The sequence below is a fragment of the Hemitrygon akajei genome, chromosome 4 (genome assembly GCF_048418815.1).
Source record: "Hemitrygon akajei chromosome 4, sHemAka1.3, whole genome shotgun sequence".
NCBI classification, from domain to species: domain Eukaryota; kingdom Metazoa; phylum Chordata; class Chondrichthyes; order Myliobatiformes; family Dasyatidae; genus Hemitrygon; species Hemitrygon akajei.
The window spans coordinates 120478846-120492366 of NC_133127.1; the positions used below are offsets into that span (position 1 = coordinate 120478846).

At 43.2% G+C, this 13521-nt stretch overlaps 1 protein-coding gene across 4 annotated transcripts in view; it reads left to right on the top strand.

Annotated features, from left to right (window-relative positions):
- LOC140726607 (ETS-related transcription factor Elf-1-like) overlaps positions 1 to 13521 on the top strand; it is a 168435-nt gene that overhangs the window by 139908 nt on the left and 15006 nt on the right. For all 4 annotated transcript variants that reach the window (XM_073043199.1, XM_073043201.1, XM_073043200.1 and 1 more), the window contains 2 exons: positions 10298 to 10381; positions 12963 to 13155. In XM_073043199.1, the coding sequence (XP_072899300.1) occupies positions 10298 to 10381; positions 12963 to 13155 (277 nt within the window). The remainder of the gene's footprint in view (positions 1 to 10297; positions 10382 to 12962; positions 13156 to 13521) is intronic.

Here is a 13521-nt window from a genome sequence, read left to right on the forward strand (position 1 = left end):
GTGCCCACTTGCAATAAACTTTGGCCAGTTCCTGTCTCATGCCTCTGTAATTCCCTTTACTCCACTGTAACACTGATACATCTGACTTTATCTTCTCCCTCTCAAGCTGCAGAGTGAATTCTATCATATTATGACCACTACCTTCTGTGAGTTCCTTCACCTTATGCTCCCTAATCAAATCTGGTCCATTACGTAATACGCAATCCAAAATTGCCTTTTCTATCGTCCATCGTATTTTGTAGTCCCCAACCTTGCTACTATTTGGAGGCCTGTATGCAACTCCCATCAAGGTCTTTTAACCCTTGCAGTTTCTTAACTCTACCCACAAGGATCTTCGATCCAAGTCATCTCTTTCTAAGGGTTTGATTTCATATCTTACCAACAGAGTCACCCTCACCCCCCCCCCCAACCCACTACTGCCTGTCATTTTGATACACTGTATATCCTTGGATATTAAGCTCTCACTATGATCTTCTTTCAACCACGACTCACTGATGCCACCAAGTCATACCTGACTATCTCTAACTGCATTATAAGATCATCTACCAAATTCCATATACTGCCTGCATTCAAATATAACACCTTCAGTCATGTGTTTATTGCCCTTTTCAGTCTTGCCGCATGTTACACTTCAGCTCATCCTACTGGCTGCAATTTTGCCCTATCATCTGCCTGTCCTTCCTCACAGTCTCACTCCATACTGTAGCTAATTGTGTAACAATTGCCCCATCCTCTGCCCTATAACTCTAGTTCCCATTCACCTGCCAAATTAGCTCAAACACTCTCCAACAGCTCTAGCAAACCTGCATGCAACAATATTGGTCCCCCCTCAGGTTCAGGTGTAACTTCTTTTTTGTATAGGCCATACCTTCTCTAGAGGGGATCCCAATAGTCCAGAAATCTGAAACCCTGTCCCTGCACTAATTTCTCCGCCACACATTCATCTGCCGACTCAAACTATTCTTGTCCTCACTGACAAGTGGCACAGGCAGCAATCCAGAGATTACTACCCTGGAGGTCCTGCTTTTCAGCTTTCAACCTAACTCCCTATATTCTGTCTTTGGGACCTCTTCCCTTTTTCCACCTGCGTCATTGGTACCAGTAATCACCACAGCTTCTGGCTGCTCACCCTCTTCCTTTTAGAATGTTGTGGACTCGATCCAAGACATCCCTGACCCTGGCACCTGTGAATCAGATTGTCAGGTATAATGCTGTGGCTATCACTGAATCATGTTTGTAGTTGGTAGCTGAATGTCCAAGGTTACACATTGTATCAGAGGGATAAGAGGGGGTGTCATGGCTCCGCTGGTAAAGAATGGCATCAAATCAGTAGAAAGATGTGACATAGGATCGGAAGATGTTGGATCTTAATGGGTTGAGTTAAGAAACTGCAAGGGTAAAAGGACTCTAATGGCAGTTATATACAGGCCTCCCAACAGTAGCTGGGATGTGGACCACAGATTACAACAGGAAATAGAAAGGGTGTGTCAAAAGGGCAATGTTACGATAGTGATGGGAGATTTCAACATGCAGGTCGATTGGGAAAATCAGGTTGGTAATGGATCTTAAGAGAGTAAATTTGTTGAATGCTATGAGATGGCTTTTTAGAGCAGTTTGTCATTGAGCCTACTAGGCGATCAGCTATACTGGGTGCTATGGAATGAACCGGAGCTGATAAGGGAGATGAAGGAAAAAAAACCTTAGGAGACAGTGATCACAATATGATTGAGTTCAACTTGAAATTTGATAGGGAGAAAGTAAAGTTTGACGTAGCAGTATTTCAGTGGAGTAAAGGAAATTACAGTGGTACGAGAGAGGAGTTGGCCAAAGTAAATTGGAAGGAGCTGCTGCCAGGGATGACAGCAGAGCATGAGTTTCTGGGGAAAAATGAGGAAGATGCAGGTTGGATGTATTCCAAGGACAAAGAAATACTCAAATGGCAAAATAGTACAACCGTGGCTGACAAGGAAAGTCAAAGTTAATGTAAAAGCCAAAGAGAGGGCATACAACAAAGCAAAAATTAGCAGGAAGACAGAAGATTGGGAAGCTTTTAAAAACCCACAGAGAGCAACTAAAAGACTCATTCGGATGGAAAAGATGAAATGTGAAAACACGCTAGCGAACAATATCAGAGTGGACAGCAAAAGCTTTTTCAAGTATATAAAAAATAAGGGAGCTGAGAGTGAATATGCTAGAAAATGAGGCGTGAAAATAATAATGGGGAACAAGGAAATGGCAGATGAACTAAAGGAGTATTTTGCATCAGTCTTCACTGTGGAAGATTAGCAGTGTGCCAGGTGTTGAAGGGTGAGGAAAGAGAAGTGAGTGCAGTTACTATTACAAGAGAGGTGGTGTTCAAAAAGCTGAAAGACCTAAGGGTATATAAGTCACCCAGGCCAGATGAACTGCACTAAAGGGTTCTGAAACAGGTAGCGGTAGAGATTGTAGGGGCATTAGTAATGATTTGAAAAAATTATTGGACTCTAGCATGGTGCCAGAGGACTGGAAATTTGCAAATGTCACTTCACTCTTTAAGAAAGGAGGAGGGCAACAGAAATTAAATTAGAGACCAGTTAGCCTGACCTTAGTGGCAGGGAAGATGTTGGAGTCAATTGTTAAGGATGAGGTTATGGAGTACTTGGTGATACAGAACAAGATAGGACAAAGTAAGTATGGTTTCCTTAAGGGAAAATCTTGCCTGACGAACCTGTTGGAAAATCTTTGATGAGATTACAAGTAGGAGAGATAAAGGAGATGTAGTGGATGTTGTATATTTGGACTTTAAGAAAGCCTTTGACAAGGTGCCACACATGAGGCTGCTTACCAAGTTAAGAGCCCATTGTATTACAGGAAAGTTACTGACATAGTTAGAGGATTGGCTGATTGGTAGGAGGCAGCGAGTGGGAATAAAAGGATCCTTGTCTGGTTGGCTGCCAGTGACTAGTGATGTTCCGCAGGGGGCAGCGTTGGGACTGCTGCTTTTTATGCTGTATATTAGTGGTCACCAACCTTTTTAAGCCCAAGATCCCCTACCTCGGCCTTTAGTGAAAGGCGAGATCAACCCTAGAACGATTAGTTACACTCATGTGCATTGGGGCAGAAAAGACCAGAAGTAAAACCCCGCAACCCGGAAGTAGAAATAATGTATAAACACCAGGGGTACCCACCCTTTTTTTTGCACCATGGACCAGTTTAATATTGACAATATTCTTGCGAACCGGCCGGGGGTAGGGGGGGTTAAACACGACCGGAATACAGCCATACCCGAAGCAGATTCCTTATGTCTAGTCTATTCCGCAATTTAGTTTTCACAGCTCTCGGCATTTACCTGCTGTCACGCTTGCTCACGTTTTTTTCCGCTGGAAAAACCTCAACGGGTTTGTCTTTAAGTGCAGGGTGCTTGGACTCAAGTTTTGAGGGCTTCGTTGCCTCATTAGACAGCCTCCCACCCGCCGCCAGACGCCTTGGCCAGGTGCGGCTGGTCGTGGGTGGGGTGAGAGGACGTTCAGGGCCGGAAGTCCCCATGCTGGGGCCGCGGCGGTGGCAGTCCAGAGAGAGCGACCGACCGAGCGAGGAGTGTGACAGGGCGCCCGCCCCCCCCCCCCCCCCCCCAGTTGGATCTATAGGCAGACGAAAGTTTGTTTCAGTAGGTCGCAGCGCAGTAGCTACTCAGGTACTTACGGAACACTGAGCTCGAATTAGATCGTCTGCGAATATCTTAGCACTGGGTTCCCCACAAACATTCGATGTGGTAAACAGGTTTAGAGGCGGCGCCCATCTGTCCACGCTCCAGGCCAGTAGCAACGGCACTTCCCACCGGCCACGCAAGGCGGCCAGTGATCCCTGGTGCGAGGGTATCACGGCGTTTAGGCAACTGATGACCTCAAGTGGGTTCAAGTTCAACAGTGGGCGTGACAGGGAATGAGGAAAGATGCAGCTGACTCATCGTTTCCTCACAGCCCAGTGGTTGGGGACCACTGAAGTACACTGTAGTGCGTGGCGGGGGAGCTACACGCATGCGCACTGGGCAGAAAGAACGGAACTAAAACCCCGCAACCCGGAAACAATCTCTCAACAGTATTTGTGCATTTGTTTTTCTTTTTTTTTTGGGGATCTACTGAGAAAGTCTCAAAGATTGACCAGTCGATCGCGATCGACGGGTTGGCAACCACTACTTTATATCAGTGATTTAGATGATGGAATAGATAGCTTTGTTGCCAAGTTTGCAGATGATACAAAGATTGGTGGAGGGGCAGGTAGTGTTGAGGAAACAGGTAGGCTGCAGAAGGACTTAGACAGATTAGGAGAATGGGCAAGAAAGTGGTAAATGAAATACAATGTTGAAAAATGCATGGTCACGCACTTGGTGAAGAAATAGATGTGCAGACTATTGTCTAAACGGGGAGAAAATCCCAAAGTCTGAGATGCTTGGGAGTCCTTGTACAAAATACCCTGAAGGTTAACTTGCAGGTAGAGTCAGTGGTGAGGAAGGCAAATGCAATATTAGCATTCATTTCAAGAGGTCTAGAATACTAGACCAGGGATTTGATGGTGAGGCTTCACCTTGAGTATTGTGATCAATTTTGGGCTCCTAATCTAAGAAAAGATGCACTGGCATTGGAAAGGCTTCAGAGGAGGTTCATAAGGATGATTCCAGGAAGGAAGAGATTATCATACCAGTAACATTTGATAGCTCTGTGTCTATACTCACTGAAATCTAGAAGGATGAGGTTTCAATCTCATTGAAACCTTTCAAAAGTTGAAAGGCCTAGACAGAGTAGATGTGGAAAGTGTGTTTCCTCTGGTGGGGGAGTCTAGGTCAAGAGGTCACAGCCTCAGGATAGAGTGCGTCCATTTAAAACAGAGATGCAGAGAAATTTCATTAGCCAGAGGGTGATAAATTTGTGGAATTTATTACCACAGGCTGCTATGGAGGCCAGGTCGTTGGGTGTATTTAAGGCAGAGCTTGATAGGTACTTGATTTGACACGGCATCAAAGGTTATGGAGAGAAGGCCAGGGTGTAGAGCTGAGGAGGGGAAAAAAGGATCAGCAATGATTGAATGGAGGAGCAGACTTGATAGGCCAGATGGCCTAATTCTGCTGCTATGACTTGTGGTCTTATAGTCTAAAATACCTCCCAGGTGTCATTTTCACATCCACAGAACCTTATGTCTGCTCCTCTAACTATAAAATACCCTATCAGTACTGGACTCCTCTACTCCCCTCTTCCTTTCTGAGCCACAGAACCTGAATCACTGTGGCTTCCTCCTGGTAGGTCATCTTCCCCCAACGGTGTCCAAAGTGGTCCACTTATTTCTGAGGGGAATAGCCACAGGGGGACTTTGCACCAGCTGCCTAATCACTGTAGCTCCCATCTATCACCTCATTCTCCCATGTGAGCTGAAGGTCATCGAGCTGTAGCTCCAGTTCCTTAATTTGATTTTTGAAGAGCTGCAACTTGATGCACTGTGTGCAGATGGAGGAATCAGGGAGACTGGAGGTCTCCCAGAGCTCCCACATCTCATGCAAAGAACATGCCATAAATTCTGGACATATTCTTGGCATACTAACTATGTACTAATAGAAAAAGAAAGAGGGCTTGTTTAGAATCTCTATCTGTGCTTGCACGAGCCCATTCTCACCAAAGGCTTTGGCTTCAAAGTCTAACCACTTTAACACTGGCCCACTGCTACAATGGCCTCTCTAAATTATGACTCACTCCTGGTAAGACTTGTTCTTTTCAACTCGTTCTGTCTCTCACATTTGAAGTAACCTTTCTAAAAACAGGACCTTTTCTTTTGGTTGTGTTGCTGTTGATCAAGTACATATTGTGTCAGAACTCTTCTTGGGTCTTTGGAAGAAATGAGGACATAAATCACTGTGAGGAGATACAGTTTACATCAGTATCTGACATTCTCCATATGTTGAGGCTGGCCAGCTAGGAAGGAGCCAAAGGCCTGGAAATATTGTATAGAGGCCAGCGTGTGGAATAGAGAGCTGTGTATAGTGAATTAATGATTTAGGGCATGTTGTATTTGATTGATGCCAGCTGAGTTCCACTTAGTGTCTGTAAATGATTTTGAAAATAATTTCCTGAGTGCTCCCTAGCTGATGGAGGAAATGACTTCGGTGACATGACTGCAGTACCCATTAACTGTCCAACACTCCTGTAGAATTCAGGTCCTGCTGCCTCACTGTTTTCCGAAAAGTGGAAGTAGAACTTTGTGCAAAATGCAGGCTGTCAGATTATGTTGATCCTTAAGACTGTAAAAGTAAGTCATATCAAGGCAAAACCAGAACACAGGAATCATCCATTTCTCTTGCAAATATGCATCATTATTGAACTTCTCGTTAGCCCTTCTAACAACCTTGGGTTTTAGATGAATATTAGACCACAAGACCATCAAGCATAGGAACAGAATTCAGCCCAAGGAATCCGCTCACCATTCCAGAATGGCTGATTTCTTATCTCTCAACCCCATTCTCCTATCTTCTCCCTATAATCTTTGACATCCTGACTAATCAAGGACCTATCAACCTCCACTTTAAATATATCAAGTGATATTCATTGAATTCCACAGATTCCAACCTTCTGGCTAGAGAATTTCCTCCTCATCTCTGTTCTAAATAGACATCCCTTTATTCTGAATTTGTGCCCTCTGGTTCTCGACTCCCCCACAATAGGAAACATCCTCTCCACATCCACTCTTTCTTGGACTTTCAAAATTCGATAGGTTTCAATTAGATCCCCCCTCATTCTTCTAGCTCCAGTGAGTACAGGCCCAGAATCATTAAACGCTCCTGATACATTACCCATGTCATTCCCAGAAACACTCTCGTGCTACTCCTCTGCACCCTCTCCAATGCCAGCACATCTTTTCTTAGACCAATGCCTTATAAAGCCTCAGCATTACATCCTTGCTTTTGTATTCTAGTCTATTCAAAATAAATGCTAACATTACATTTGTCTTCCCTATCACCAAATTAGCCTGTAAGTCAACCTTTAGGGAATCCTACACAAGAACTCCCTTCTCACCTCTGCTTTTTGAATTTCCTTCCCATTTAGAAAATAGTCTACACCTTTATTCCGTCTACCAAAGTGCATGACCATACACTTTCCTACACTATATTCCGTCTGCCACTTTTTTTTTTGCTCATTCTCCTAATCTTTCTAAATTCTTCTGCAAGTTCCCTATTTCTTCAACGTTACCTGCCCATCACCCTATCTTCATATCATCCGCAAACTTGGTGACAAAGCCCAACAAGAAGGGGCACTATTATTTCCACTCTTTGTCTTCTGCCATTCATCCAATCTTCTATCCATGCTTGTATCTTTCCTGTAATACAATGGGCTCTTGTTAAGCAGCCTCATGTGCAGCAACTTATCAAAGGCCCACGGAAAATCTAAGTAAACAACTTGCACCAACTCTGCTTTGTTTATGAATGTGAGGAAGATGGAGAGATATGGACGTTGTGTAGGTAGGAGGGATTAAGGTTTGGGTGTTTTTGATTTGCTTTTTAGCTGGTCCAAAGCTCCTTTTCCTGTGCTGCACTGTTCTGTGTAAGTGTTCTTTCTTGCCTGTTATTTCCTCAAAGAATTCCAACATATTTGTCACGCAATCCTTCCCCTTAAGGAAACCAATCTGACTTTGGCCGACTTTATCCTGTGCTTCCAAGTATCCGGAAACCTCATCCTTAATAATTGACTTCAACGTCTTCCCAATCAACTGAAGACAGGCCAACTGGCCTGTCAGTTCCTTTTCTCCAGCTTCTGTCCTTTGCTAAAGAGTTGAATGACATTTGCAATTTGCAAGTACTCCAGAACCATTCCAGAACCCAGTGGTTCTTGAAAGATAACTACTAATGCCTCCACAATCTCTTCAGCTACCTTCATCCCCCCCCCCTTAGAATATTTCTTCTTTGCAGTATCTATACTGCACCTTCTGAAATACTTCCAGAAACCCCAGCTATTACTGTTCTTCTATATTCCCTGAGAGTGTCTCCTTCCAACCAACTTTGGCCAGCTCCTCTCTCTTTTCTTTGCAATTCCCTTTACTCCACTATAATACTGACACATCTGATGTTACCTCTCCCCTCTCAAACTGCAGGGTGAATTCTATCATATTATGATCACTGTTGTCTAAGAGTTCCTTTACCTTCACCTCCATAATTAAATCTGGTCCATTATGCAACACCCAATCCAGAATTGCCTTTTCCTAGTGGCTCAGCCACAAGGTGCTTTGACTTGAGGTTGAGAATTCATCTGATATTGTCATCATATTATAAATTATTCATGCATTTTTTGTAATTTATTTTTTATTGAAGTTCATCATCAAACAAACATTTCCCTAAGATGTATTTCAGATATTGTGCATATATATCATATAGTCATATTTGCCACAAATCTCCACATACAGTTCTGGTCACCGAATTATAGGAATGATGTCAACAAAATAGAGAGAGTACAGAGGAGATTTTCTAGAATGTTACCTGGGTTTCAGCACCTAAGTTACAGAGAAAGGTTGAACAAGTTAGGACTTTGTTCTTTGGAGCGTTAAATGGTTGAGGGGGGACTTGATAGAGGTATTTAAAATTATGAGGGGGATAGATAGAGTTGATGTGGATAGGCTTTTTCCATTGAGAATAGGGGAGATTCAAATAAGAGGACATGAGTTGAGAGTTAGGGGGCAAAAGTTTAGGGGTAACACGAGGGGAAACTTCTTTACTCAGAGAGTGGTAGCTGTGTGGAACGAGCTTCCAGTGGAAGTGGTAGAGACAGGTTAGATATTGTCATTTTTTTTAAAATGGATAGGTATATGGACAGGAAAGGAATGGAGGGTTATGGGCTGAGTGCAGGTCGGTGGGACTAGGTCAGAGTAAGCGTTCAGCACAGACTAGAAGGGCTGAGATGGCCTATTTCTGTGCTGTATTTGTTATATGGTTATAATATTTATCTGAGGTATACACTTATAGAAAAGAGTGGAAAGAAAGAACAAGCAAAAGGAGTAAACTGTACAAGTAGGGAGTGGTCCTTTTCTTTACAACATATTCATTGATTTGTGAGAATAAAATCAGGCCTATGAGGTGTTATGTAGTTAAACCATTTTTCCCAGTATGAATCAAATTGTTCCAACTTATGATTAACAGATACTTTTATCTTCTCCATTTTGTAAATGTCCATTGTAATTTCCATCCATGCATTTAAAGCTGGGTTCTCCTGTGATAACTATCTCCTGGTAAGAGTCTTTTTACCAGCCACCAGCTGGTTAAATATTTATTTATCACTTTTCAACCATTCTTGAGGTACATACCCAAAATATATGGTCTTACTCTCTAAGGGTATTTTTAAGCATATAATGAGTTCAGTTGTGTGGACCTAAATTGACAGTGTTTCTCATTATTAGATCAGTCAATGTCAAAGAAATATGCAGAATTTTTATGACCAGCAATAAACAAGCTATTTTAAACAAAAAAGCTCAAATTATTTTTACATGGGATGTTGGGTTAAATTTAGGCCATCTTTTTTTTTAAACAAAGCAACTGCCATTCAGTAGCTATCATGAATGTGGGAAGTCATATGTTTTACTGCTATGCACTTTGGACAACTTTGCAGTTCAAGTTTGGATTAGCAGAAAGGCAGAAGTTTCTTTAGGCACATGCAAGTTAAGATGAGAGATTTTATTTCCCCTTTGTGTAAATAATATTAGTTATTGTTTACATGGAAATAGGCCATTTAGCCCATTTAACTCAATGCCAGCTCTCGAGCATTCCCATCAGTCCCTTTTTCCTGTAACCTGTTCTCTCCCTCTCTCTCATTCCCATTCACTTGTGCCAATTCCCCTACACCTATTACATTACAGATAATGTACAGAAACCAATTAACTGACCAGTCGAAGTGTCTTTAGGATGAGGGAGGAACCAGAAGTTAAACCATATGGTTCCAGGGAGAACATGCAAAGTCTACAGTCAGAACCACACACCAAGGTACTCCAGTAGAAGAGAATATTTGAAGGAATGAAGAAGATCTGGAAAAATAATTGATATAGTGAATTGTTTTGATCTGAAGTGCACTCACATAATGAGAAGGAAGCAAATTCATCAGCTTTCAAAATGGAGTTAGATAAATATTTAATAAGGTAACACTTGCAGGCCAAATGGAAGGGGCTGGGGAGTGCGATGACTGCTTCATGGTCTCAGCTTTGCCCCAGTATTTCCAGCAGGCTTCATTTAACACTGAAAATGTAATGTTGAATATAATGATAACATTATTTGAAAGTTTAAATGTTTTGTTTCAAGGGCGAAAACTGAAAGCACCTCGTCCAGCTTCACCGGTGGCAAATGCAGACTTCCCTGTGAAAAGGAAAAACAAAGATGGCAAAGGTAATGCAATGTAATGGCACCTTGACGATCCAGGGCTGAGCCTTGGCTCTCAGGTTCAAGTGAGTGGGAAGCTTATACGAAGAAAATATAGAGTAGAGATACTTCATCAGCCTGCTTTCTTCTGTTTTTAAAGGAAGTGAGTTGAGGCTTTGTTGGATAAATATAATAGTGAGGCATCATTTTAACTATCATGTCAACAGGAACACTTACTGCTTTTCCTTTGGGAAATGGTTATTTGAAGGAGTTTGAAGAGTGTGAGCTATGAGACAATGCTTTAAGTGTGTATCAGTTAAGGTCTGACGTGCAATTCACTCTCCTCCAGTCAGGTTGCATCAGAACAACGTTAAATTCTGGAAGATGCAGAGGATCCAATCGTTTTTCCAGTGAGGCTCTCCATAGGCCAGAGTCGACCATGGATATTGCATCCTAGCTCTCAACATGATACGCAAGCCAGGACAGCTTGATATGGAGAGCAAGCTGTTGCCTATTCAGCAGGCAACCCCTCTCCACGCAGCCGATGAATCCAAAGGCACTGCAGAGACCGACACAGTTTGACAGCAGCGGCATCGCAGGAGTTGCTAGTCAGCATCGAGCTCAATCTAGCGACTCCAGCTACGGACTTTTCCTCTGGGTTTACTCCCAAAGCCTTCCCCTTGAGTGGGTAGCAGAGGTTTCAGATGAGGTTTCTTTCTCCTAGATGAGCTGTCATACCACAGCTGTCAAGCCCCATCTGCCCAAAGAGATAGGCTTAAAGTCCAGCTCCCGGCCTTCATGTGTGGTTTAGCTACCAAGACCTTTGCCCTTTCTCTTGTCAGTAGAATCAGCTCCGCTGAACCACACATGAAGACCGGGAGCTGGACTTGGTTGTTAGAGGCTATTTGGGACGCACGCCATTGAGATACTGTAATAGGTAGTGGGAGTTTATCCCCACTACCACCCCCTTCTATGACAACCTTAAAGAACCTTTTTCCATTAGAGTGTGCAAAATGGGGTGCCAACAAGATCATTTGCAAGACGGTGAACAATGCACATTATTTTTATTTTCCAGTACTTCTTCACAAGGCCAATGTTGAGGTTAGCAACATGCAGTGTGCCAGATCGAGAGCAATCTGGGCCAGCAACCCACACTCTCTGTATATGATGTGGGTATCTCTGAGGTCCAGGCTTTGTTGCTTCAAGGAGAGCTGGCAAAGAGTGGAACTTTGGAACTGCTTGTAAATCCTTCCAATGACTAGAGACATTTCAAACAGGATGCAGATAATTTGAATAACAAAAAAATTGATTATGAAATGGAATGAATTTCTTTAAGGGCACATATAAATTTAATTGAAGGTATCATAATTAATTTAAATAACATTTATAAAGGATCAGCTCTCTTGCCTGCATGAGCCCATAAGGGCAAAGCAGAACACTTGATTATCAGCCGCCTTTAACCCTTCAGCTGCCACACCGAGTGCAGTGTGTCCTACCGACACAATTCACTGCCGTTACTGGGCTGGGCCAACAGCACCTTACAAGCCTGCAGCCAGGAGCATCAAGAAGAACACTGCCCCTTGTAGATTTCCCCTGACGGCCAAGACCAGCTCCTGGCCTTCACATGTGACTTAGCTACTAAGCCCAGCGGAAATGTTTCTACTGACAGGAGAAGGAGCAAATGTAGGGTACTGGTGCCTTAAAACCACTCGCTTTAGGCAGATGGGACTCATCCTCCATGGTTGGCAGCTCATCTAGGAGAAGGAGAACTCTGATCTCAACCCGCCACCACTTTGTGGCAATACCCACCCATAGGGAAGGATTCGAGAATAAGGCTGTCCTGTGTTGAGTTCAGTATTGACTGGTATCTCCTGCCGAGCTGCTGGTGCCAAACCGTTTCAGTCTCGGCCATTCCTTTGGCTTCATCAGATACATGAAGAGGGGGAGCTTGCTACATGGGCGACAGCTTGCTCTCCACATTGTACTGCCCAGGCTGGCATCTCTAGACAGCCAGGACGCAGTATCCATGGTTGTCCCTGAGTGACAGAGGCCTCATCATTAAAGTTCAGTGAAGAGAGAGTCTCACTTCTTACTGCAGCAGGTGTTGTTCACCTCTTAACCAATATCACTCGCTGTTGATGCAACACCAAGGCTCGTGGGGAGCACTGCCCTGTGAGCCCAAAAGGTCAAAGATCTGAACTGAAGTCAAGATACTTGACCATGGAATCCAGGTGGACCAAAGGAGGGCAGAAGATGTCATGAGACTATTGCAAGTTGAGCCGAGGAGCTCTACCTGATGTCCTTCCTCTGACGGAGACCCCAACCTAACATTAACTAAAGCAAGTTTGCTGGTGGATATCTCACTGATTGTTCTGATAGAAATTGACTTTCTTGTTTCCTTTGTAACTCTGCACTTTGAAAACCACTTTATTGGTCATAAAATATCTTGGGGTAAACCTATTATTGTGAAAGCATTATACAAGTATGAATCTTAATTTCTGGTCATCAAAGGAAAATCATCAGATGGATTGTAACATCCAAAGCAGCTCAGTATATGAATACTTAGCTTAGTATGCACAATGCTTTACATGCTGTTAAATATTTGCAGGAAACACAATCTACCTCTGGGAGTTCCTTCTGGCTTTGCTCCAAGACAAGAATACATGCCCCCGATATATCAAATGGACTCAGAGAGAGAAAGGCATTTTCAAGCTGGTTGACTCGAAAGCTGTGTCCAAACTGTGGGGTAAACACAAAAACAAGCCGGATATGAATTATGAGACAATGGGCAGAGCTCTCAGGTGCGTTACGTTAGTGTGGTGAGTATAGAAATACACCATTCATCTGCGAAGGGTTTACTCTGTTTATGGAATTGTCAAGATACAGCTCTGTTACTAGTGATTTCCGCACACAGGCCTGGTCAATCATCCTTATGAGGCTGTATACTGTCTAGTGTTGACTTTTTAATCACACTTGTCCTAGTTGAAGCATCATAGACTACAAGGTACAGAAGCAAAATTAGGCTGTTCAGCCAGTAAGTCTGTTCTGCTATTCAATAGTGGCTGATGTTGTGTTTGTTTTTACATAACTCCATTCTTCTACGTTCTCCCTGTAACTCCTAAATCTGCCCCCCCCCCCCATATCCAACCAAAAACCTACCAATCTTT